This window comes from Solanum lycopersicum, chromosome 7 (genome assembly GCF_036512215.1).
Source record: "Solanum lycopersicum chromosome 7, SLM_r2.1".
NCBI lineage: Eukaryota > Viridiplantae > Streptophyta > Magnoliopsida > Solanales > Solanaceae > Solanum > Solanum lycopersicum.
In genome coordinates, this window is record NC_090806.1 from 68,368,766 (window position 1) to 68,396,541 (window position 27,776).

The window sequence follows — 27,776 nt, forward strand, 5'->3', positions numbered from 1 at the left end:
ATACATGCGATACCTTTACCCAGCTTCGGCCCAACAGATTTTAAGCAGTCCAGCCCAATTCGAATTTCGGACCCTAATTCCCCTGAATTGATTTTTCAAATGTGGCCGGAGTAAACCTTTCCACCGTGAATTCTTTGCTTCCCGGAACACTTTCAGATTCCACTGGCCTGAAATTGTAAGTTTTCTTTCTCATGTATTATAAACCCTAATTCCCAATTCCCGTGATATTATTCGAAATTTGAAATTGAGTAGAAGTATTTTGTCACTCCTTTTACGTTAAAAATCGAAATTCTAATCTGAATGTTATATTTTTTTCTAGCTTTCTGTGATCAATTTCAATATCAAGTTTCAGTTTATCTGGAAAATAATTTTGTTTTACTTTATGCAGATTGAATTGTTAACCATATTGCCGAGACTTGGAATTTTTAAGTGAATTCAGGCTATAATTAGGGCGAGTTCAGTGTAACATCATTGTAGAAATACCAATTTGGAGAGAAAATGAAAAGAAAAATGGAAAACCAAAATTCAGGGGGTTTAATCTCAGAGAGACCTGTGAGAAAGAGGATAGCTTCTAGGAATTATGATGAAAATTTGATGGATAATTTCATAGATGAGCAGTTGGGTGGTCCGGTGGGTAAGAAGATCAGAACGAAAAAAGATTTGGAGAAAGAAACTGAAAAGGAGGCCTTGATTGCTCTTTCTTTGGGCTTCCCAATCGATGACCTTCTTGAAGAAGAAAAAAAAGCTGGAGTTGTAAGTGAACTCGATGGGAAGGAGCAAAACGATTACATCGTTGTGAGAAACCATATTCTTGCAAAATGGAGGGAGAATGTGCATATTTGGCTGAACAAAGGAAGGATAAGGGAAACTGTAAGTGTTGAGTATGAACATTTGGTGGCCATAGCATATGATTTTCTTTTGAGTAATGGGTATATAAATTTCGGGGTTTCACCGTCATTTGTATCTAATCTTCCTGAGGAACCTAGTGAAGGGTCTGTAATTATTGTTGGTGCTGGACTCGCTGGTTTGGCTGCAGCGAGGCAACTGATGTCGTTTGGATTCAAGGTAAGTATCCTTGAAGGTAGGAACCGACCTGGAGGGAGAGTTTATACTGAGAAAATGGGATGGAAGGGAAAGTTTGCTGCTGTGGATCTTGGTGGCAGTGTTATAACTGGTATCCATGCGAATCCTTTGGGTGTTTTGGCTAGACAACTTTCCATTCCGCTTCACAAGGTTAGAGATAAGTGTCCTTTATATAAACCTGATGGAGCTCCTGTTGATGCAGTAGTTGATTCCAGAGTTGAGCTCATTTTCAATAAGCTACTAGACAAAGTTACTGAGCTGAGAAAAATCGTAAGTGGTTTGGCTAATGATGTCTCGTTAGGCTCCGTTTTGGAGAAACTTAGACGAATATATACTGTGGCTAAAACTAAAGAGGAGAAGCAACTTCTGCATTGGCATTTTGCAAACTTGGAGTATGCAAATGCTGGATGCCTCTCGGAACTCTCTGCTGCCTATTGGGATCAGGATGATCCTTATGAAATGGATGGTGATCATTGTTTTCTTGCTGGTGGAAATTGGGGTATGATCAGAGCATTATGTAAAGGAGTTCCTATATTCTATGGAAAGACTGTTGAGACAATAAAGTATGGAAATGAAGGAGTTGAGGTCATTGCTGGGGACCAACTTTTTCAGGCAGACATGGTCCTATGTACCGTTCCTCTTGGGGTACTGAAAAGACGATTAATTAGATTTGAACCAGAGTTACCTGAGAAGAAGCTTGAAGCTATTGATAGGCTAGGATTTGGGTTGCTGAATAAGGTTGCTATGGTATTCCCTCATGTTTTTTGGGGCGAAGACTTGGATACCTTCGGATGCCTCAACAATTATAGCCATAGACGAGGAGAGTACTTCTTATTTTACAGTTACCATACTGTTTCTGGGGGTCCAGTACTTATTGCACTTGTTGCTGGTGATGCTGCTCAACTTTTTGAAAGCACAGAGCCGTCCACTCTAGTTAATCGAGTTATGAACATTCTCAAAGGTATCATCCATCTTTATTTTTGTATCTTTATATTTTTTCTAGGGTGGTGTCCAGGTCAACTTACACGCACCTCGAGTAATCTACCAATCAGCCTGTCCAGCTTGACACGCTTCCCATGTGATCCTGCTCATTAAGGCTGGAGAAAATGGGTTCACACCGTTTGTTGTAGTAGGGATTCCAACTTTATTCCCATGATTCAACCACTAGGCAGTCTCCCTGGGGACATATCATCCATATTTATACAAGACTAGATAGATTTTTAATTTTCTTTTTCCCTGTTTTTGTTCTTTAAGGAAGAACCTGAAATCTGGTTTTGATTTTCATCTGGCTACTTTGACAGGCATATATGAGCCAAAGGGAATAAGCGTGCCTGATCCTATACAATCCATATGTACAAAATGGGGAAGTGATCCCTTTTCATTTGGCTCATATTCACATGTTCGTGTTCAGTCATCTGGCAGTGATTATGACATACTTGCAGAAAATCTTGGAGGTCGGTTGTTTTTTGCTGGAGAGGCTACGATTCGACAACATCCAGCCACCATGCATGGAGCCTATTTGAGTGGCTTAAGAGAAGCTTCTCATATTTACCGATCCATGAAAGCGAGGCTAAATAATCCAAGGAAAACTGTATCAAAGAATGTTCGACCAAGCAATGATGTATTGGAAGAGTTGTTCAAAAACCCAGATCTAGCATTCGGGAAGTTCTTATTTGTATTTGATCCCCTTACTTGTGATTCTAAATCTTTAGGACTCATGAGAGTTACTTTTGGAAAATCCAACAATGAATTTAATACAGAGGAGGCCGATAATATGCCTCAACATTTATTAAATCCATCACTGCAGCTTTATACAGTTGTGTCTCGTGAGCAAGCACGTGAACTGCAGTTGGTGAAGGAGGGAAACCATTGCAAATTGTCGGATTTGCTTAAAGGACTTGGGTTGAAGTTAGTGGGAGCAAATGGACTCGGAGTTCAAGGCCATTCTTTGTCTGCGAAAATTGTTAATGCGCGAAAAGGTAGAAAAAGGAGTCGAAGCTGTACTGCCAAGCATAAGGCAGGCAACAGTAATAGTCAGTTACCTTGAGTATATATAAGCTAAGCTTCTTCAACATATTGTATTATGTTGCTCGCGGGTATATATTGAGGAACACGCAATTCGCATCTGGTTTGGTAGTTTCAGACCTTCCTACTTTATGCTGTTGGTAAGGTCTCTGGTTGATCTTACTGCTGCTGTTTAATCTACTTTATTGATGAATGAACCTTAGTGGGTTGGAATAATTTTGAAGCCAATTAGTTACTCTCTTAAGGGTGCAATTCTGCACATAGACACTGGTCCTGGGTTGACTATTAAAAAATCGCATAATATTGAAATTGAGAGGCACATGAATGGGCACACAGATGAGTTTGACCATTCTGAAGGTTCTAAAGATGATTACACTTCTGCAGCTACTCCCGAAGTTAAGCAGATGTCTTTTCATGGAAATATTGAGCTGCCTGATTGGGCAAGCAACATAACTTCTGTTTTGTGGATTCCTGTGCGTGCTACCTCTGATGAACTTCTTAAAGGCGCTCCTGCAGGTGATAATTAATAAACTAGTGGTGGTTCAAACAGCATAGTCGCAGCTCTATGAATCTGATTTTCCACTTCCTAAACACCTGTTTTACCTATCAGGTGCAGTTGTTCCACAGAGATAGAATCTAGTGGAGGGACTGAGAACAATAGCTTTGAAACTTGAATTTGGGGTGTCGCAGAACCAAATATTTGAAAGGTTAACCTTCCTCACTTTTTTGTTTCATACTTGTAATTTTTGGTACAGTTTTATGCATATTCTTGTTAGTAAGACTAGTCTGGAATCTAACTTCTTTGCAGGACAATTGCTGTGCACTTTACTGACCCCTTCTCTGTAAGTATACGAGTTACGGACAAAAGCACTGATAAAAAATTGCTTTTGCAGGTAATCTTTTCTGCCACTTCACTGACTCCTCTGAATTTGCATCCTTTGTGTTGGGATCGCTGTTGCCAGAAATGCAGACAATTGTCTCTGATGTCTGTAGTTCTGTGTTTTATGGAATTGCATCATTTCAGAGTCGAGAAATTGCATGACTTTCATTAATGGTAACTCTCGCATGGATACTGTTTCCTGCTTTGTCTAGGTGATACTGCAATCACAAGTCCAAGCTACATTGACCATCTATGACTCTTGGCTTGATCTTCAAGATGACTTTGCTCCCACTAGAAATGGTGATAAAAAGCCAATCTCTGGCTTCTTCCCCTTAGTGATCTCTCCTAAATCTAGAGCTGGGATTCTCTTCAGTGTATGCCTGGCAAGTGCACCAATAGAAGGTATGCCCTGTTACTTTCCCTCTTAGTCACAGACTCGACAGTTAATAGTTCTCGTCCTCTTTTATGTACTGATACCAATAGTAGGGAGCCCAACTACTGCATATCATCCACTACACTTTCTGCAATACTGGGGAAATCTTGGACAGCATTTTTTCCCTGCATGCTTGTGATTAGTCATCGACCAAAAACAGAAAATAAGAGGAAATATCTACTGGAGTTCACTAAGGATATTCCTTCGTGTGATAGGGATTAATTTTAATTACATGGAGAAGGAAAATGCATGCTACATATTTTTTTCTAATTCTTGAAACATATCGAACTATTTTAAGAAGCAACTTATGATATTTCATGACACTAGTTTTCACTCTAGCCTTTTCCTTCTGTGGTTTACTTAGAAGAAACTTAGATCCAGTTCCCTGAGTGCATCGTAAATATTAGATCTGGTATTTTGGGAGATAGAGCTGCTGGTGCCATGACCCCAATGCTGAGGAACCTAGTGACTCAGAGTCTGATTTTCAAGAGCTCTCTACCTGTGCTTTGTCGTTAGTTTTCTTCAACTGATCGACAAGTAGGACAGGGAGAGTAGAAAGGTTATAGAGTTAGGAGGAACTTCATCATGTATTTAACACTTTTCGCGTACGAAAGATCTCTAATCGAGTAATGTTTTACTTTCACAACTTCATTGTATAAGAATCAAATATAAGTTGAAGTTTCAAAACATCCCAGCAATACTATAAATTTTTTGTCTATTGTGTAAATAACCTGTTAAAATGCTTGTGTCTTCCAGATTTGTAAATGATTTCAATTAGTAGTATATTATCGATTGATGTACCGTAATTAAATTTTTACTGGAGAAACTTTTTATAGGCTCTTAGATATTGTTTACACGATTAATATAAAGAATCATATTTCTTCAAAAAAAAATAATAATAATAATAATACTATTGAGTGGTCATTCTGTTATTTATATAAAAATTTGAAAAAAGAATAGGTCCCACCGAGATTTGAACTCGGGTTACTGGATTCAGAGTCCAATGTCCTGACCACTAGACCATGGGACCTTGTTGTAAATTTAAGATAAACAATATTTATAAATCTAATTAAAAAGTAGTAACCCTACCAAGAAGTATGATTTACACCATAAATTAAGTATATCTAGAATTTATCATGTCATAAAAGTTTATTATTTTCTTCTTGAACGAAACATTGTAAAGGTAAGGTAGTATACATACACACTTGCGCGATTACTTTAGATATGCAATCTCTAGAGAGATTTTATGTGATTACGACGCTCTCTCTACAGATTTTTCATGAGATTACCCTAGATATGCACACTCTTTGGAGAGTTTTTATGTGGTTACCTTGGATATGCACTCTCTTTAGAGATTTTTTATGTGATTACTCTGGATACGCACTCTCTTTAGAGATTTTTCATGTGATTAACTTGGATATGCACTCTCTCTAGATAATTTTTATGTGATTACCCTGAATCAATGACGGAGTAAGAATTTTAAATAAGGGGATCCAAAATCTATAGAAGTAGATCTACGAAGTAATCGAAGGGGGTTCAACATCTATTATATATACATAAAAAATTATTTATCGAAGAGGGTTCTAAGGTGGATCCACCACTGCCCTGGATATGCACTCTCTAGACAATTTTTACGTGATTACCCTGGATAAGTCGTTGTTATTATTGTCGTAAAGGAAAACTCGAAAGAGAAAGGCAGGGAGAACTTTAAAAGCAAAAGAGGTTTGCTAATCCAACATTAACCATGTTTTAAGGACCCAAATATTCTGGCAAGTGTTAATGTAAATCACACAAATCAGGAGAGAAGGAATAAATTAAGGTATGTGGTCTCCATCAACTCTTCCACGTACTAAACCTCTATAGTTGAAACGTTGTAAAAATATACTTACTTTCATATTGATATTTATCTTTCTTATAACGTTTGCGAAAATCTCACATTTTATTTTTTTATATTCTATCACCTAAAAAGACATAGGACTGAATAAGTCATTCGTAGCACATGCCTATTTAATTGCTAGATTAGAGTGTTTAAACTTTTGGATATTATAGTTTAGAATTAAATAGGCAATTTGATTAATGGACGATACAAAATTAGGAGAGAAAGAAATATCATAAATTGTTTGGTCTTAAATCTTAATCAACATATTTATTATTTAGGTGGCCATTTAATATTCCAATTTATAGTAACCAAATCTGTTTATAATGATAGCTTCAAACATCAATGGCAAGCACAAACATTGAAATGTAGTTGAAACACCTAAATCATGAAATACTTTTGTTAGCAAATCCTTGTAATCCTACCAAACCTACTATCAACATCATTTTTGTTGTTTTAGTTGGTATATTTTGTCATTACTGATACGGGCGAATATAATAAAATTTTATAAATTTTATTTGAATCTTATATGTATATTTTACTAAATATATATAAAATGTAAAAATCAAATTATTAACGTGTGAAGTTATTATTCTACCATTATCAAAATCAAATTTAACTTTTATATACACATCTATCAAACAAAATTATTGTCCTACTCATGATTTTGATTTATCACGAAGCGTCATGAGTGATGTATATTTTAAATACAATAATTAGGTTGATTTTATATTACATAAAGACTTGAAAAATTCAAATTGCATCTAAATTTTTCTATTATTGCAATTTATTACTTTCTTTGATAGCACACATACATAGCACGATACAAATGGTAAGAGGTTAATAAGGGAAATAGTAATATTGAACTTACCTTCTACTTTATGTTATGCCCATAATATTATTGAACTACCAGAAGTTATAATGGAATAGCAAGTAGAACCTAATATTCTTTCATTTTTAATCAAACAATTTATATTAAATAGAGAGTCGCATATGCTAGATATTCCTTTATTTTAAAACGGAATTTTTCAATACAAATTTAAATTTATTAAATTTTCAAAACGAATAATGAATACCACGTGAAAAATCAAAATCATTGCTTTGAACTTTTCTCATGGAGGAAAAGATACATATATGGTCAATTTCAATATCAGTTTGTTGTGTAGGACCTATATATTTGTATGCATTAGTCATTAGTTTCTCTTGCTTTCACATGGAGTCAAAATTTTATGTGGTTTATATTTTATTTTATTTAAAAAAAAATGATAATCTTTTGTTATATTATTTGTTTCTAAGGACATGTATTTCATTATTTGATATTCTTCATTTTTATATTAATTATATAACATTATATTGTGCAAACCTACGTGCATGCCACTTAAATAAACGGTGTAGATATATACATATATGTGCTATCAACCATTAGGTTAAGCAAAGTCTTTCCAACAATACATTTATTGCAAAATATTTTAAATCTTTTTCATATTTAATTGGTCAATTTTAATTTTTTTTTAAAGAAAAAAAATTCTTAAGTATAAGAAAAATAATTTTCTGATAAGAATAATAAGTTCCACAAGTGACATTATATGTTGATTATTCCCTTGTCATCCCAAACCTTCATAGTATTTGTCTACATTATATATAAATACTCGTAAAATAATAATTTTCACTTATTCACAAAATATCAGAAACTAAATAAGAAAATCATTTATTTTTTGAAAAAAAAAAGTGATTTTTTCTACCAAATAAAATTTCATTCTACGAATTAAAGGAGTAAATGAATAAAAGACTTTTGAACTAAAATAATGTTCTTTATAATATCTAATATGTGTAGGATAAAGACTTGACAAGGATCTCAATTGCTATATCTATTAGCTTTTTTTCAACCTTTATTATCCAATTATTCAAATACCTAACCACATGTTATTATTATTATTATTATTAAAAAGAGGTCCCAATTCTATACTATGGCCTATATAAATTATATAACTCATTTTTCACCATTCATATAGTATTCCTAGTAAATGAAATTTTGTCAATTTTGTTGACAATTGTTTTTTCTTTTCTTTTGTGTTTGACAAAATTAACTAGCCTATGCACAAATTTGTCAACACAGTTACAATTATTGAGTTGTCTAGTTATAATAAATAGATTGAATTATTAAGAGAATAATTATATTAGGTTAGAGGCATTTAAGCAAATTCTGAAAGAATAAGACAGTTTTAAATCTTAATACAAACAAGATAAACATCATTAGTAGGTGTGGAGAGAGTTTGTTTGAAGAAATATGTGTTAAATTGACTACCATGACCATTACATAAATTTCTTATTAAAATAATTTGTACTTAATTTGATCACGTTTGAGGATAATTAGTTGATGGCAAATTTCAGCTACATTTACAAGTTGTGATGTAGCGTTACTGTGTTAGTATTCTTTCGTTTTTAATCATAAATTTCTAATTTAAATTATAAAAATAAAATATATTCTAATCATGTTCGTTTTCTTTTCTATAAATAGTCCACTCAAATTTTAAAAAACAGAAAGTAATGCTTATTTAATAATAGAGAGAATGAAAATTATTGTATATAATTTTCAGCTTTAAATTTTAATTTTTTTTGGTGTATTTATCCACATCTTATACTCTCTCCTATCAGATTTTATCACTTTTTTCTTTTACTTCCAAAAAATTTACAATATTTCTTATATATAATATCAATTTAACTTTAAAATATTTAATTTTTTCTTAACGTTATAATATATAATCACATACACATATATATCTCCTGCTCATCTTTTGTGTCAAAATTCGATTAAAAACATTCTCTCTGTGTTTTACCATAGAAGATTTAAAACACGTTATTTTTTTCAAATCTTATTTATAAATTATATTAAATATATTATTATTTTATATTATATCTTGTCACATAAATGAAAAAAAGTCATAAAAGTCTGAACTATAGAATTTTTCAAATGCTGGTAGACAGAAGGACTGGTAGAATTTAATATTTGCTAACTAACTTATTTCCACGTACACTTCTAAAATCTAAACTTACCACTAATGATTTTCAGGTCCACAAATTATTTCAAAATTTTTATTGAAGTCATTTCTTTTTCTACTATACATATGATAATGACCCCCCAACAACTCCATCCCTCACTTATTTACCCAAAAAAATAAAAAATTAAAATCTTCATCCTAATAATATGACTTCAAAATAAAATAAAGTTTAGATTTCAACTAGATATTTGATACTTTAAATCATTATGTCTAACATCTTTCTAAGGAAATAAAGTAATATCTAGTGCGTCTATTTAGTTCTGATCGTTGTGTTTGAGTCAATTTTCATATACTACTAACTTATCAGCAATATATATAAATAACTCTATTCATCCAGGTTAATATAGATGCAAATAGGTTTTTGTATGTCCATTTTACGAATAGAGGTATGAGAAAGGTTACAATTAACTAATTATAATAAATGACAAAATTAAATCTGGTTAACTTTGTAACTTACTATACTCATGTGGTTTATAATAATTGCTCTACTCGATTTAGTTGTTTGAACAAGACAGATATTTTTCTCGATCAAAGTATTTAATATGTTTTTAATCAAATTTGTTTGTCATGTTTGTATGAAATATTTGTTCTCACGTATAGTAAATTAATTTAGAAATATTAATTACATTCATGTATCAAAAATGTTAATGTATAAATTACGATAGATTATCATATATCAATCATCATAAAATTTAAATTCCCTCATCAAAATGGGGAAAATTACAGTCATTTTCTTAATTTTCCAAATTTGAACTAATCTAGTACTATTATCATTTATTGCATCTGGGTCCACTTTGCTTCTCCAGATTGTAATATAGGCCCCTACAAAATTTAAAATCTAGAAAATAGTACCCATAACTTTTGCTATTATAACTTTCATATTCATATCTTTATATAATATAATATATTTTGCAATTTTATCAACAAAGATTGTTGAGTCTCCAATCCAATCTAACTTCATTGGGTCCCACAATATGCTGACATGGCTTGTTGAATACGATGACGTGGCTGTTTACCATAAACGCCGTGACCCGCTCCGAAACCCGAATATCTTCCATCTTCAATTCCTGCAGTCTCTTCACGTACTCCGGCGCGTGCATCAGATCCCACACCACCCCAACGCCGCCGGGTTTCAGCACCCTCACCACCTCACCCAACACCCTCATCCTCTCCGCCGCCGCTACCGCTGTTTTCTGACCAAACTCCTTCCCCACCGTGTGCACAAACGCCGCCGACGCCACCACGTCGAAGTAGTTATCACTGAACGGAAGTTTCCTCGGGTCACCTGACCGGCACGTTACATACTCCTGAACACCTTCAATCCCTGCAGTTCGTAGAGTAGACAGAGAACAATTCGGTGTTGGATGTAACCCGACGACCCGACCGGATGACCCGGATTTCTTCAGCTGTAGAGCGACGGCGTTGAGGAGGATCCCTCTGCCACAGCCAAGGTCAAGCGCATGCTTAACGGAAGACCAATCACCGACGGCGTTCACCATCCTCTGTGCCATTTCCCAGTGAAGCGAAACGGAGGAGTAAAAAATGTTGCCGGCGGCGTAGAAAAGGCAAACCGCAGAGAGTGCTGTGACGGAACCGGTGAATCCAGCGGCGAAACGAGCTGAACTTGGTCCAGGTAAAAAATGGTGGAAGAAATAGCAGATAGGTTCAAAATAAACTAGAAAAATCACAGACAGTACAGAGAAGAAAATAGCATGAATTAGCAGAAACATCGGTGTTTGCCAATCATCAACACCGTAAATTGAATAGATCTGTCCCCAATCTCTACCAGCTTTCCCCATTCTTAAACTCAATCAACAATTCGTCATAGAAACTTCAAAAATCTGCAACAAACAAAAAAAAAAAAACACGAAACCATTAATCTACAAAATCAAAAAAGAATAAAAAACGAACAAATCAACAGCAACTTACAGTGATTTTAACAGATCCTAGAGCAATTAAACAAACTGTTCATATAATGGATTGAAAAAAAATCGAATGCTGATGTAAATGCCGCGTTTGTTAGTTTGATTCGTCAGATAATGGAGACTACTCTTTTTGATGAACAAGTTGTTACCACTGCCCAGTGCTGAGTGGGGTTTGTTCTAATCCATACTGTATTTATATATGAAAAAAACGCAAAGAGAGTTGTTGGGTATGGATCGGGTCGAATATGGGCGGAGTTATAATATTAAATATGAATTTAATATAATTTTTTGCTTAGATCTTATATGTATTTACTGTGAATTAGCCTAAGTATTTGCTTAGATCTAGCATTTAATACCATAAAATAGGCGGAGTTAAGATTTTAAATTTATATGTTTAAAAAAAAAATAGAAATATATTTCATTAATTTAATTTATTTGTGTTATTTCTTTTTATAGTTTAGAAAATTAATATTTTTTCCTGTTTTGACTTTTTGACAACTATTTAAGCTTAATTTTTTAATTTGATGTATTTAACACCATGAAAATAAAATATATGCAATAATGTATCTTTAATGTAAGATTAGAATAATTAAATTAAAATGAAGGGAGGATCAAAATAATTATTAGTACATTTAAGTAGATTTAAAACATAAATATAAAATCTCACAAAATTATTGAATTTAGTCAAATATGTAGAAAACAATTAACAGAGTTAAAAACATAAATACAAAATGTTATTTATAATTATTGATTTTTGCTGAATATATGGAGTAATTGTTATTATAGATCTAAAATCATTAATATAAAATGTCAGTTAAAATTATTGATGTTCAAATATTATTGAGTTTAGTCAAACATGTAGAAAACAATTACTATTACATTTCACTATACTTAAAAACATAAATACAAAATCTAAATTTTAATTAATTATTGAGTTTTTGCCAAATATATAGAGAACAATTATTATTGCATGCAAGTAGTAGATTTAAAGACATAAATATAAAATGTCAGTTATAATTATTAAATTTCGCCAAATATATAGAATGATTTTAGCTCCATCACCACTATTGAAAAATCTAGTGATAATACATATTTATACAAATATCTTGAGCAGATTTTAAAACAATATAAATTTTTTAATTAAAATTATTGAATTTCACCAAATATATACAAAGACTTTAGCTTTATTGTCACTATTGAGAAATCTAATCGTAATACATATTTATATAAATAATCAAATTACAAACTTGATAATTAAAATGAATTAAATAATAAATTTCATATTAATCAAAATATGGTGGGGCAAGAATATTGAAAAAATTAGACAAATTAAGTGGCTAACTCCATAGTCTTAACAAGAGTAGTCCAAATGGAGGTGTTGGATTTGATATATATATATATATATATCAAATGTAACTTTATTTTAAAAAAATATTATTGAATCGAAATTACCGCTAGTTAACTTGTATGTCTATTAATTAGACCTAAACGGCTAGTATTTTGTGTACAAAAAGATCACTCCTTATGCTTAGTGGACGTTAATATCATAAGAATTTTTGACGATAAGGAATTAATTTATATTGTGAGAATTTGTCACGAATCAGTAAATCATATATAATATCCATATTAAAATATATAATGTTCTCTTTTTACTATAAAAATATAAATTTGTAGAATTTATGTAGTTATCAGTCAATTTTTACTTTTTTAAAAAAAAGTAAAATATCAACGTCCAAATTCACACTGATAATTAGGTTTATGGGACCCATGTACTACAAATCATGTACTAATTTTTTTTTTCTTTAAAAAGAAGAAAGAGTAATTATATTTAAATGTAGGTAAAGTTTCAATGCTCAACTGCTATAAATATAAAAGGAAAAAAAAAAGAGTAAAGACATCTGTCCACGTAATAATTAGGGGTAATGAAAACCTAATTCAAAGTAATATATATAATTTTAAATTTTAATTCTCATATAATTTAAAATTTTAGTTGAATTCAGGGTTCATCAGAAATAATCAATTTATCTTTATAGTATAAGGCATTGATGTTTATATTGAAGTCTGACTAATTTAAATTTATATTGCATGAAATCTCATTCACTCAAAATTTGAATCTAAAACTTCTAATTAAGAGAGAAACAATTTTATCGATACCTAACAAAGTTATAAACTTATATTACATTGATATGAGTCAATATTTTGTCATGTTATGTATTATATTATTATTATTTTACTAATTTAATGTTGTTAGCAATTAGTCAAAATCAATAAGAGATGATGAAATTCCATTGAGGATTTTAAAAGTATTTTGTGGGAAAAATAAGATTGTGGGACTTGCGCTAATCAAGGGATTGTTTAGTCAATAGGAAACAAGAATAAACAAAATTATTGTATCTTATTATTGCAAGCTTCTTTAACAAAATATACTTTAGGAGCCAAGTCATAACTTGCTTCTTCATTATAATTTTTTTTTAAAAAAAGTTTCAAGCAAGGTTTTAAAAAGTACAAACTCGATTGAATTTGAATGAATTAAAATAATAAATAGATAAATTATATTTTAAATAAAAATTATTCAAAATATTGAAATGCGATGGTCAAATGGGGTCATTTGTGCTATTATTTCTATTTTGTGTTCTTTAACTTCTTTTTTTCTATTTTTATAAGATATAAACTTATATGTTTATATTATAATATTTCACGAGTTATATTATGCATGATCTCACTGCTTTAAGGCGTGCAATTCAAAAGAAAAATTGTGTAATTTTATTGTCAAAATGGGCTAGACAATGAATTACTGCTCAATATAATTTTATCTATAACTTTATGTAACATATCAAAAAATAACAAGAAAATGCAAAAAATTCATGAGTTAATTTAGAATACGATCAATCTAATTTTAAATTTATTAGATTAAACGAATCAAAATAGGTTGAATTAATTATTAATATAACTTATTCAAACTTCAAAATATTCCTCAAATTCTTTTCATTACTTTTAAAAAATAATATATCCTGTAATGTATCTTTAGTATCACTCGGTTTCTATTTCTTTGTTACTTTTCTTCTCCGTTAGATTTAATTTATTATTTATAAGATAATTTTTTTTATTATAAGATGCCACTTTTTTCAACACGCCTTGCGCCATAAGACAAATTCACCCTTCTTTGCATGATTCGTGCATTATATTAAGGAGCTCATACAAGGGTTTTTTCGTCATTCAGAGGAATTTGTACATTTGATTTATTCTTTTTCCTTCAATGTTTATCACTCGGAGTGGGGAGCGGATCTAGCTTGAAGCTATTGTTCATTTAAATTTCTATCGATAAAAAATTATGTTATATATAGGGGTGTGCAAAAACCGAACCGACCAATAAACCGAACCGATAAAATATTATTGGGTTATTATTATTGGGTTATTGGATTATTGGGTTTTTAATGGGTTTAGAAAAAATAATTATTGGGTTATTGGGTCGGTTTCGATTTTTCCTATTGGGTTATTGGGTAAACCGATAACCCAATAAGACTATAGTTATTTACTACTTTACCCTTCCTCAATATTAAATATACATAATTTAATACATAAATAGATTCAATATTAGCTTTTCAGGCTATGTGATTTTTTGGTTAGGAAATTTGTGAGAACTTTGTTGATTATCTGGTGGATCAAGCAACTGTTCAAAATTGTCTCATTGAAATATTTTATTTTAGTTTTAATTCTAGTTCGTAATTGTAGGCGATAGCTTTTGCAAGTTTGTGAATGTTAGTAATTTGATCAACATTCAAAGTTTTCTATTATGTTTTGACGGTAAGTTGGTAACATGTAATTATAACATACATACTATTGTATATTATTTGATCGACATTTTCTTATTGGGTTAACCGAAACCGAACCGATAACATCAAAAACCGATAAACCGATAAACCGATAAAAAATTTCTTATTGGTTTGTTATTGGGTTAGAATATTTTAAAACCGAAAACCGATAAACCGAACCGATTATATGTAAAACCGAACCGAACCGACCGATGCACACCCCTAGTTATATATATATAAATAATTAAAATTATTAATATATGTTTAAAAAAATTTGCTAGTTCGTGAATTTATTTTTTAAAATTTTAAATTTTCTCAATAAAATTTTAATTCTGCTATCGTTTCAGACAATTTATGATATGTATTTTTTAGTCTATCGCAAATAAATAAGTATTGATTTAAATTTTGCAATATATTTCTTTAACTTTTAACAATGTAAAATTATAATATAAACTTTGGTTCGATCTTGGAAATGAAAAAAAGGCTCTACTGAAAATCAGTTATCCATTTAGTGGTTATTATGAGCTCTTATTCGAATATCAAATACTGAACGTTGAATTAGAAAACAAAGCAAAGTCACATAATATTTATAACTTGTTGGAGAGTATACAAGTTATAAAATATAAACCTATTTAAAACTTTATGTTACAATTAAATATTTCGTAAAATATGGACGTACGGACGGATAGAGTATTATATAGTAAGAATTTAAAATAGAGATAATGGATTCTAAAGGTGTAAGAACGCGGGAATGGCTAAAAATTGACATAAAGTATTGATGTGGATATTGTTTAGAATAGGTCTATTTTTTTCTTTTTATATAATATTTGACGGTGCTTTAATTTCCCAGTAGAATATTTATTATTATGCATAAAATTAATCTTTTTTTTTTCCTTTTTCAGCTCTTGTTATAATCACAATGGAAAAGTTTTTCCAATACCTCTTCTTTTTGGTGCAATGAATATACATCACTTTTAGGAACGTTTGATAGGAGATATTAATTAAAAAAATCGATAGATTAAAATTTAGTATAAAAAAAATATTATTTGATTATTTTATTTAATTTAATTCATAGATTAGTTATACCTCATACAAGGTCTTATTTTGTCCCTAAGAAAGGGAGGAATAGGTAATCCAAGATTTGTTAAACCTTGAATAAGATCCCTAAATGATTAAACTTGACCCTTTATTCTTTTTTTTTTTTAATTTCTTTTGTAATTTAATTTCCTTTTTATTTATATTAGAGTGATTATAAATGTTCTTTTTTAATTCTCAAAATTTGTTTGGTGTAATTTAATGATTTTACTAATATTTTTTTCTTGATTTTTTTTATATTCAAGATAATCTGTCAATTACCCACTTGAACTATTGTTTTAAAAATAAAAATAAAATTTAGGCATTAACAATTTAAGTAGTCTTAAATCTATGTTAAGTTTAAGATATATACTTAACCCACAAAAAATTAGAAATACATTGTGCCATCACTGATCATCTTAGTGGTATATCATACCTTAAAATTAATAACAATTTTATATATATAATTGATTTAACTAATTAAATGAAATAAATAATTCTTTAAAAAAATTATCCGATCCGATAGTTATCTACCTTGACTTAGTTACATGAAATAAGCACTCATAATAACACAAGGGTATAATAGAAAAGAACTTTTTGTAGAATCATAAATTAACAACAAAATTAAGTGGAAAGTAGTGAACCAAAGACTTGACAAAAAATAATCTCTGCATACTAATTCCTGCACTACTAATTCCTGCACTATTAATGTTTATACCAAACGACCCCTTATTGATTGCATATTCAATAGAATTTAATAATTTTAATTTTAATTTTGATATTTACGTACAAAATATAATTATTCATATTTTATAAATTAAAATTTTTATTTCCACTTTTTAAATTTATGTACTGGGAAGGTGATGATAAAAAGTCCAAAGTTAAATACGCGATTCTATCCAAAAACACACGTAAAAAGACAAGAAATGCCTCGCTGTATCCCAGTAATAGTAAATGCCCAATCATCAACTAATGAGATATTATCTTTAGTTGAAATATGAAGAGGCAAAAAACCAGGATAAAAGAGCATGTTGCACTCGATTTGTCACGAATATATCTTTAGCGATTTACTTATAAAAAAGTAAATTGCACTCGATATCACGTAGGATGGATAATATCTTACATGATTTACTATATAAAATGTATTTACTTTAAATAATTTATTATGTAAAATGGACGCATTTCACGTAATTTGTATACATCTCAGGTGATTTATCATATAAAATGCATGTATTTACGTAATTTAACGCATGCATCTCATGCAATTTGTCATATAGGACGTATGCATATCACACAATTTATCAGTTTAATATGTGTGTCACTTGTTTTAATTTCATGATAATACTCATGAGTATACACTTTGTGCATATCCAAATACTATAACAAAAATAATTTTTAGCGGCAAAAAATATTTATAGTAATAAAGAGTATTAAAATCTCTACTACTATCATTATTTAAGTGTCATTAGAACCACTGTCATTAAAAACTTTAGGAATATAGACAAAGAGAATTAATTGCCGCTAAAAATATATATTTAGCGGCAATTAATCCATTATCATTTCTGATGTAGTGAAAGTTAAAAGAATATAAATATCACTTAAAATCAAATTAAAGAACACAATAATATGTATATATATATATATATATATATATATATATATATATATATATATATATATATTCAATGTGAAATAATGATTTTCGCTTCATAATTTCAAATTTCACAAAAAGATATATTTATTAAAACTAATGATATATATATATATATATATATATATATATATATATATATATATATATATATATATATATATATTCAATGTGAAATAATGATTTTCACTTCATAATTTCAAATTTCACAAAAAGATATATTTATTAAAACTAATACCAAAGAAATTTTTTCTAACTTTTATATATATATATATATATATATATATATATATATATATATATTACACCAAAAGACTAATATAAAAGTTAAGAAAATTTTTCTTTGGTATTAATTTTAATAAATATATCTTTCTGTGAAATTTGAAATTATGAAGTGAAAATCACTATTTCACATTAAATACTTCTTAAACGATAGTAGCTTTTAAATATTTCACCGACATTTTAAAATATTGAAGTTTAACGAACAGTAGGTAGAAATTTTGAAATGACATATGATGCCAAAGAGAAAATTTACTAAACAATAAATCTACTCATATATTTTTGGTCGAAAAGGGAAAATTTCACTAAATTAAATATTGACTATTTACATGTGCTAGTTCATATGAAAAATTCACTCACGTTATAAAAGTGGAATATTTCATTAAATATAAGGTCATTACCTATTAAATGTTAACATGTTTTTTCTATCAATAGAAAATCAAATTATATTTATTATACTATCAATCCCATACTCATTTCACTACTAACTATAGACTGAAATATTATTATATTAAAAAAATAATTTAAAAATATGATTAATTTATATTAAATTAAATTGGTACGATTTTCGTAACGTTAATCTCCTCGAAAAACCTAACGAGAAAACACACCAATTAATATAATGATACTAACGTTACTTTTTTTTATTATTAAATATTTAGGGAAGTGCCAGTAAGTAAGAAGCAGGAGCGGCTCAAGCGTATTAGGGACCTAAATCAAAAATTAAATGAGGTTTTAAATTTAAATTGTTAATACTTTTATATAGTTTATCTTTTTTAGTTTTTACCTTATAATATAACCATTCTTATTTTAAATTATTTTTCATAAGATATAGTATTCAAAATATGTCAAATTTGTTTTAATAATCTCTTCATTTTTCATGAAATATTTATTTTTTCTACAAATAGTATTTAATATTTGTTAAAAAACAAAAACTTATAACCTATTATTATAAAAAAAAATAAGGCCCCTTAAATTTGAAGGCCTAAGATACATATTTTTTTTAACTCTGTCGATCCACTCACGGTAAGAAGTCATTAATTAGAGTGATAAAAAAATATTTATATTAGAAGAAAAAATTTGCCCAAAATAATAAGGTCGGCAATAAGCCATGAAACATCTTTCATCAATTAAAGAAATGATAATAATTATATAGAAAATAAGTTCTAGATTTAATATTATGCATCCAGTTGTTCAATTAAGATCACATTAGCAACAACAATAATAATAAATTATCTTAACTACATTAATTACAATATCAATTTTTTCTATTTAGGTGCAAAGCTCAAGATGAAACTAACTTAATGAGCATTTAATTTCTCGCTTGTCTTCTTGTGTCAAATGACAAACGTGTCAAAATTTGGGAGGTTATATATTCAATACCGTCAAACCTTCTTATACTAATAGGTCTATAATAGTTGTCCATTATTGGTTCGATATACATCTAAAAAATAATAAATAAAATTATAGTTTTATCATATTAATCTTTGAATATAATGTTTTGAAAAACATAATAAATATAATATCTTAAAAAATATATTCCTTTCGTCCGTTATTATTTGTTATATTGCGTTTTTCGAAAGTCAATTTGACTAATTTTTAAAGTTAAATTAGACCACATCTAAAAATAGAAACCATGACAAATAACATCGGACGGATAGAATAATAGAAAAATAAATATAATTAATTAAGAAGGTAAATTAGGAAAGAGTGAAATTATCCTGCGATATTATAAAATAGACACGTATTGTTCGACATCTATTTTTAGTATAAGAGATAAATTTTATTAAATAGAGAAAGTAATAATTACTATTCTCTATAATGAGTAAAAAAAATTATGAAATTAATCTTCTAAATTATGCGATATATTACATGTTTTTTGTAATAACATTTTGTTATAAAAATTAAGTAAATATCTCAATAGACAATAGTAATTTAATTTCTGAATACGTAAAATATGAAAAAATAAAGTTTATAATATTTTCGTTGGTCGTCCCTAGGCAATAGTCGTATATATAAAGAATTTCACGGTCTCGTAAAACAAACTGAAAATATTATTTTTAAAAATAGATTATGAACTAAAATTAGTAAATAATATATTTTACGATAATCTAATATTTACTATATTTTCCCTCCAAACAAAATACTAAACAATGAACATGATAAATCCTCATAATGAATTATAATAGGCAAAATAATATATAGAGGTAATCAAAAGAAGATGTGTGATCTAAAATATACAATATAGTTAATATAGAAATTGAGATATATAAGCAAAGTCCATATATTATGCTTTAGAAATGGGCAAAAATTAGTGATGTGTAGCTAGGTCAGATTTTGCATGTGCTAGGTCTCCATATGATGACCAAATCCATTATTCAAATACAATATAGTCAAATATTAGATAGACCCTCAAAAAAATACCTAGTATCTAGGGAGGGTTTCCTTGTACTTACAAGTTTTGAATTTCAACAAAAATATAAAATTTGTTTGCATCAATATGATACATATATAGTATGTATTTGATGTTAAACATGTTAAAGTCAAATAATAAGGTCATCGTTAAATCTGATTTAAGTTATATACATTGATAATATAGAAATTTTTTATAATATAAGCATTTCTATAATATGTTTGTGCATCAAGATATCTAATTCTGATTCTATAGAATTTATAGGTGAATCTCAATTCACACCTAAATTGAAATAGATATATTCGAATATTGATCCTTAAAAGATATCCTGATACAAAAATTGAAAAATTATAAAATAATGTCAAAATATTACCGCAAATTGCTCCTACGAACCCACATATATACACACATGATAATGAGGAAGGTAACGGATAATCAGACTATCACTTTTACCAGATATAGATTTGACCGACCCAAAAATATTCTTTAGCCTATGAAAGTAGATTAATTACTAATTTTACCAAGTGATGAATAATCCATATGATAAAAAATTCTTTATATAAAGGACATAATACAATTTTTACTGTAAAATCCCGAAATATACGGTTAATCCATTTAATACTAAAAGCATAAGCATTTAAAAAAAGTCATTTGATTCCGTGGACTAATGCACAATATTAATTACGAATCGAACTTAATATTTTTTTATTCAAATTTCGTATGTACATGTTAAAAATATGATAAATATGTGCATATTAAATTTTAAATCAATAATTTAAATAGTAAGTGAATTCAACGATATTTCAAACTTATAAAATTAAAATCTTAAAACTACTTCTCATTAATTCCGAAATATTATGGTACCTTCGTGAGTCTTATATGTAACACTTCATTTGTTTTACTTTCTTCACACTCAAACGAACCTTCATTAAACATATTGAGAAGACAATATACGTAATGATGATTCTTTTCAAAAGAAATATTAACACTCTCTTAATTTATTTGACAACAAATGTGAGAGTTACAACTTAAAGTACAAATTAAAGTAACTTTCATATTATATATCTCTACACTTCTATTTATTTATTTTTTTGTATGATAAAAAAGAAAAGTTGTATTGCATGAGAAGCCAAATTAAAGCCAAAATTAAATGTGTGACAAAAAATGTAGTAGTGGAACCAAAAATTACATGGCATGATTACCTCATAGCACATGTTCATGTTTATATTTAACAACTGTATTGGGACAGCACATGCAATATATAATACCCTTTTGTTTTATTGAGGTAAAAGCAATCAGAAAAAACAATCAAAGCTCATGAATTTTATAGTCTGTGTAATTAATTAGGTAACTTATATGACACATAAAGAGAATATATTTTTTCTATATATAATAGAGAATTTCTCGAGGTTTAGTGGTGTATGAATTATAATTTGATAAATGATGTACTTGTTTTTGATATTCATGTGTATATGTTTCTGTTTAACTATTAGACTTTTATTTTGCAATAAAAATTAAATATGTGACGTACGTTTAATTTATATATCACTTGTTATGTTTTTATCGTTAAATCAAAATTTCAAAACTCACATAAAACTTAAAAACATCAAATTTTTTCTTTCTCTACCCACTAGTCATTAAAAGTCAATATTTTGAAAACACACAAATTTTGTATTCCACCTTTGCTTGAAATTTTTGGTCCAAAAATAAAGTTCTTAATGATTATTGATTGTGTTTACAAAATTTTCATAATAATAGCTAGGGACAAAATGGAATTAACCTCATTTACATGTTAATTCCATATTATATATTTAATTTCTATCGAAGAGCATTTAAATTTTGTTAGTGCTTATATTTGATTCATCATGATAAATCGAGTTAAAAGAAAGATTTTCTCTTTTTATTTACTAAATATACGAACTCGCTCCTAGTTGAGTCCGTGTTGGAATTGGGGTGGGTAAGTTGATCGTCCAAATTTGATTCTAATCCCATCCTTCAAGTTTGTTTGTACTCGCGCTTCGATTTATTATTTCTGGCTACATATATTAATGACAATTACAACAGGAAGCAAAGTTGTTAGGAAGACGAATTCGAAAAAATTGTCTTAGTTTTAATTGTCTTCTATAACTCGGAAACATGAAATTGAAATTGGTAGAAATTCCTATTCAAACTATTTATATATAGAGAAAAAAAAGTTGGAAAAATAGACAAAATATGTACATGTGCAAATGCTAACTGTTCTTTACAAAGACACTGGACTTAAACAATAATGGCTCAATAAGAAAAAGATAGCCCAAATCTCTGAATAAACTTTGGGCCTTCTCAATTTTGTGTAACTGGATTCTTAACTTCGATCTCGACTAGTTTAACTTATTTGAAATTAAAACATAGTATTTATCGTACAAGTATTGAATTAAGCCCATAGGAAATATTATTGATTCCACATCCTTAGTATAATGTTAAGTATTACGTCAGATTTCGTTAAAATCTTTAATAACATTTACATAAAATATTGGTTATAAATACATATATTATATTATTACTGTTAAATAATTTTCGAAAAATCATTATGCATGCTCTTGTCGCTATTGTATACGACGTGTAATATTATTATTATTATTATTATGATATAAATATTTTTAAAAGGGATGGACCTCACATTTTTTAATTTGTATAACGTAGAATGTAAAAGATAACTTGAACTTGGAGGTGTTTCATTGGAGTTTTAAGTAGAAAAAAAGGACCTGCATTAAATCACAAGAATAAAAGCATCCCAACTGTAAAATGGACACACGGCACTTAACTATACCTCCATGATTCAAGTACATGAACCGTATAAAAAAAATTGAATTTTTCAACTTATATAATTTCTATAACATTTATTCAACTTACAACAAGTAATTTTTCATGTTAAATCCAATAGGGTCACATTAAAAATATAGTTATAACATGTCAATTTAACATAATAATGTAAATTGACTTATAATCTCGTTAGACTCTTTTCTGTGATACTTTTCGAATTTTAAGATTTAAATAAGTTTATTTTTACAGTAATTTTTTGATAGATCTTTTAAATATTTCGAATAATCAATTATTGTGACTTATAGTTTCTTTTACGTGGTTTACAAATATATAAATTTTATTTCAAAAAAATTAAAGATTTCATTCACAAATTCTCGGTCAAATTTAAACCATTTGACTCTCCAAAACGAAAGTGTCACATAAATTGAGACACAGAAAATATGTTTTTCAAAATAGTACTACTATAGTACTTACATGAGATCTTAACACAACCTTTTCTACCAACAAGTATTGTGATGGAGTGATAAGTAATCCTTCATCCTTTATCAATAGATCGCGAATTCGAGCCCCCTTCGATAATGAATCAACCTTTGTTATTAGAGAGTGCTTTACCACGACAATGACAATGTACGTAGTACTAAACCCCAACAGTATTGGAGAGTTCCTACGTACACGTGGCAATGATCCATTAAGTTGGAAACTGAATTTGGACATTGACCTGATCACAAAGCCTGTCTAATTAATAACTCAGCCTGCGGCTTCCACGCTCAAGCCCATATCTAAGCCGGTTAACGTGGACCCATCATAAATAATTTTATGTATCACTATATATACCACATATGAAATTATTTTTTTGGATCATTCAAATTTCAAACAACAATAATATTTCCTGTTGGAAAAAGTTGCTAAATTCTCTATTTCTCTGAATTGATCGATTGATATAATATAATACGATACGATATAATGGTTTGTTTTTGCTTTTTGGTGGATCAGAAGAAGATGATGAGGCAGAGTAAGCCCGTGGCCGGTTCGTGTTCACGTTGCGGCCACGGAGCTCAAGTTGCTGATATGCGTACCGCTACCAGATTTTGTTATGTTCCATTTTACTGGAAATCTTGGAAGGCTATTGTTTGTTCCTTTTGTGGTGCTGTTCTCAAATCTTACAGATAATAATAACAATAATATATATGAATATATATATATATATGTATAGTATCTATAGAATAGAAACTCGAAAATAATATATATATATATATATATATATATAAAGTCGTCTTTTGTATCGCGTCAAGAGAAATGACATAGATAAGATCATTGCTTAAAGAGTTTCATTGTCGAATTGATCTCGAAATTGGATCATATATATATACATCCTTTATGTTCATAATTTTGATAATAATTAAAGGAAGAGTTTTCTTTTCTTTTTTTTTCATTTTTGAACGTTTGAAATTCTGAATAAATCATGTTTTAATATAAATTTTCGAGAGAGATGATTGTGTTTTAATTGATGTTGCTATATCGTGTTACGTTGAACAATATTTTTTCAAGAATCTGAACAACCTAGGTTAAATACAGTTCGAGAGAGTACTAGAGACGATGTATATCATATATAGTAGATATATCATGTTGATTTAATAAAATAAAAAGGATTTTGTAATAAAATATGCATTGCTTATACACATAAAAAGAAGTCTTTGAATGTATAAACAAGTTAATCAGAATAATGTATCAATTAAATTAATTGAGTGATGATCTAGCTAGCTGATCAATTCATAATCACTGTGTTAGCTGCTAACAGAATTTGAAAGAGACTGTTTGAATTGTATATGTTTTTTTTTGTTGTTGAAAAGTATATGGTTGAATGCAACTTTCCAAGACCTTCTGGGTTGCTGTTCACACTACTAATGTAATTGTTACATCTCACATAATTGACATATGATGTTGTGTACACTCTGTGGAAGAAAAGAACAAAGCTCAAACTCCTTTTTTTTTCCATATTGGGTGTCCCGTATCCACATTATAGCCTGACTAAATTCAAATTCGCGTCGAAAAGTCTCATGGCTCCCTATCAAAGGTGATTTCGTACTCCTTTTACCTCTTGCAAGTTGCATGTGTTGAATCGTACTTCTTCTCTCTAAAAAAATGACTTTTTTTTCTTCCTTTTTTGACGATATTTTAATTTCAATTTTTAAGATAAAATGTTTAAGATAATAAGATTAAAGAATATTTTGATACATTAAACATAACTTCAATCTAGATATTACAAAATTAAAAGAAAATTTCTTTATTTTCTTATACTCTATGTCAAGTCAAATTAGTTCATTTTCTTTAAAACGAATAGTATTTCATTATGCATGAACATTTTAGAAAGTAGCAAAAAACTTTTAATATATATTAAAAATATAATATCTAGAAGTTGTGATTTTAAACATGTACTATTAATTTAAAGTTGATTTTTAATCAAAGTAGCACGCATTTTAAAAAGTTGAGAAAATTATACCTAGCAACTTAGAAAATGAGTGATCGTGAACTTTTAATCCTTTTTATTCGGTGGACAAACTTTCAAAAGTCAAAAGTATATTAAACTTAAAAGCTTAGTTTGGCTCAGCTTAAAAGCTGGTCAAACTGACTTAAAAGCTGATTTTTGACTTATTTAACTGTTTGGCAATACTCAAAATAGCTTATTTTAAGTTAAAAAAAACTTATTTTAAGCCAAAAGTTAAAAGCTGGGATAGGGGTACTTTTTTTTTTTTAGCTTATAAGCTGTTTTAAGTTGACCACATTTTTATGTTTTTTCCCTTAATATTTTTATACAATCTTCAAATTACCCATATAACTCTAACATCTCTTTCTTCTATTTTTCCCTTTTCACGTTTGGCATAACAACTTCAGCACTTTTATCCAAACGCATAACTGCTTATTTTAAAAATAAGTTTCAGCACTTTCAAAAGTACTTTTTTAAAGTTGCTTTTATTAAGCCCATCCAAACGGGCCCTTAGTCTATGAAATAAGTGGGGGTCAATAGTTTAAAATTATCTACTTTCAAAGTCATTCTAGTAAATTATCCAAAAAGTTCGATACTTTTATTGGATCCAAAATTTGGTCCAAGAGAATATTTATAGTTATTTACATGGGCCGGACAAATTAGTAGTCCTTTTACTTCATTGGATTTGGCCCATTTATGGTCTTGCATTGGTTTATTGGTCCAACAGATAGGCTGGTTGAGGTATTTCAATTCATATTAGAAGCATAAGTATTACTTTTGTCTATCGACGGTCTTAAGAATATCTCTCTATTTGACTAATTAAATTTAAATTCACTTCGATTTGTCACATGACATAACAAAGAGTTCTTAAAATCTTGCAGGAGCATGAGACTCTTAATAAAAAAAACTAAGAGAAGTGTCGAATGCACCCCTAAACTTGGCGACAATCTCAGTGTGTAATTCATTCATGTTGCAAAATTAGGATTGGTTAGTCAAGTTAACGAGCGTTTTTAAGGCTATCAATTGTTCAAGAATAAAGCTAATAATTCACGTCAAATTTAAGTATATTTTCAATACTTCACTCCACGTAATTATTTGAATTATTTGCAAGTTTGCATTTATCAAATACTCCCAAATCTAGGTAATCATGACTTTCATCAAATAAGCATCCAAGACGGTAGTCTAGTGATTAATGTAATTATAAAAGATTACAAAGTCTATATAATAATCGATGAATCTCTATGTACAATTTTCAATATACCAAAAAAAAATATATACTAAATTCATATTTCCTCAGTTACACAAGTTTTATTAAATCAAATTACTCGATATTTATTTTAATGAAAGTACTATATTAACAAAAATACTCATGACATTATATTGACTTTTACGTATTATTTGGATTTGACTTCGTGAGATATTATATATTTTAAGACAAAGACGTAATCGCGCGGTGCGGCATATATTATTCCGTAAATGGCGCTGCATATTTTCATGCACTAACAACTTCACTTATACTAAGAAGTTGATTGATAATAATTACACAAAAGAATAAAAAATGACACAAAAATCTTCAACAAATACGTTAAATAATCAAAAATTTTTTTTGTCCAATTTGTCTTTCTAGTGGGACATGCAACACATCCTTTTCTATCATTAAAAAAAAGACTTTTTCGTTCTCGATCAGAGCTTTTAGATTAAGTTAATTCTGAATATAAATATTTATTAAGAAATGTTTTATCTCTAAATATGAAATTTTTCGAAGCAAATTAAAATTCGATTAAATTTTAATGTTTATATAAAATACTGCGCAAGAAAATTAAAAAAATATTATATATTTTAGAGTATTTACGTGACAATTATGGATGAATGGAAGTTAGGTATATATACATAAATACTAATTTAATTAATTAATATATATTTTTGTTTGATTAAAAATCACTAAATTCTGATTATTTTATGTAATTGTGTGATTGTGA

At 28.8% G+C, this 27,776-nt stretch overlaps 3 protein-coding genes and 1 non-coding gene across 18 annotated transcripts; 2 read left to right on the forward strand and 2 right to left on the reverse strand.

Annotated features, from left to right (window-relative positions):
• Positions 1 to 17: 17 nt before the first annotated feature.
• Positions 18 to 5,151, forward strand: LOC101245565 (lysine-specific histone demethylase 1 homolog 2-like). 15 transcript variants are annotated; one of them, XM_069287544.1, is made up of 8 exons: positions 18 to 175; positions 389 to 2,044; positions 2,385 to 3,248; positions 3,373 to 3,624; positions 3,719 to 3,815; positions 3,917 to 4,001; positions 4,201 to 4,390; positions 4,786 to 5,151. In XM_069287544.1, the coding sequence occupies exons 2-3, from the start codon at positions 499 to 501 to the stop codon at positions 3,128 to 3,130; spliced, it is 2,292 nt and encodes a 763-aa protein (XP_069143645.1). In that variant the 5' UTR covers positions 18 to 175; positions 389 to 498; the 3' UTR covers positions 3,131 to 3,248; positions 3,373 to 3,624; positions 3,719 to 3,815; positions 3,917 to 4,001; positions 4,201 to 4,390; positions 4,786 to 5,151. The 15 variants fall into 15 exon arrangements, with proteins under 15 accessions (XP_069143645.1, XP_069143649.1, XP_069143641.1 ...); XM_069287548.1 differs by having other exon boundaries at positions 3,493 to 3,624; XM_069287540.1 differs by having other exon boundaries at positions 2,385 to 3,624.
• A 228-nt stretch (positions 5,152 to 5,379) lies between these two features.
• Positions 5,380 to 5,451, reverse strand: TRNAQ-CUG (transfer RNA glutamine (anticodon CUG)). The gene has a single exon. It is a non-coding gene; the product is annotated as a tRNA-Gln (tRNA).
• Positions 5,452 to 10,000: 4,549 nt separating this feature from the next.
• Positions 10,001 to 11,517, reverse strand: LOC101246550 (sterol 24-C-methyltransferase erg6). The gene is made up of 2 exons (XM_004244151.5): positions 11,286 to 11,517; positions 10,001 to 11,197 (listed from the first exon to the last, which is right to left on the reverse strand). Exon 2 carries the CDS (start codon positions 11,153 to 11,155, stop codon positions 10,277 to 10,279), a length of 879 nt encoding a protein of 292 aa, XP_004244199.1. The 5' UTR covers positions 11,156 to 11,197; positions 11,286 to 11,517; the 3' UTR covers positions 10,001 to 10,276.
• Positions 11,518 to 24,148: 12,631 nt separating this feature from the next.
• On the forward strand, positions 24,149 to 24,732 carry LOC101246267 (uncharacterized). Its single transcript, XM_004244150.5, has one exon. It carries the CDS (start codon positions 24,276 to 24,278, stop codon positions 24,480 to 24,482), a length of 207 nt encoding a protein of 68 aa, XP_004244198.2. The 5' UTR covers positions 24,149 to 24,275; the 3' UTR covers positions 24,483 to 24,732.
• Positions 24,733 to 27,776: the final 3,044 nt, after the last annotated feature.

What these genes read in the sequence shown, in the direction of transcription:
- LOC101246267 (XM_004244150.5), top strand. Translation starts at nt 24,276, where the DNA reads ATGGTTTGTTTTTGCTTTTTGGTGGATCAGAAGAAGATGATGAGGCAG.
- LOC101246550 (XM_004244151.5), bottom strand. Translation starts at nt 11,155, where the DNA reads ATGGGGAAAGCTGGTAGAGATTGGGGACAGATCTATTCAATTTACGGT.
- LOC101245565 (XM_069287540.1), top strand. Translation starts at nt 499, where the DNA reads ATGAAAAGAAAAATGGAAAACCAAAATTCAGGGGGTTTAATCTCAGAG. An exon ending in AGTTATGAACATTCTCAAAG is followed by an intron (nt 2,045 to 2,384) that starts GTATCATCCATC and finishes CTACTTTGACAG; the next exon opens with GCATATATGAGCCAAAGGGA.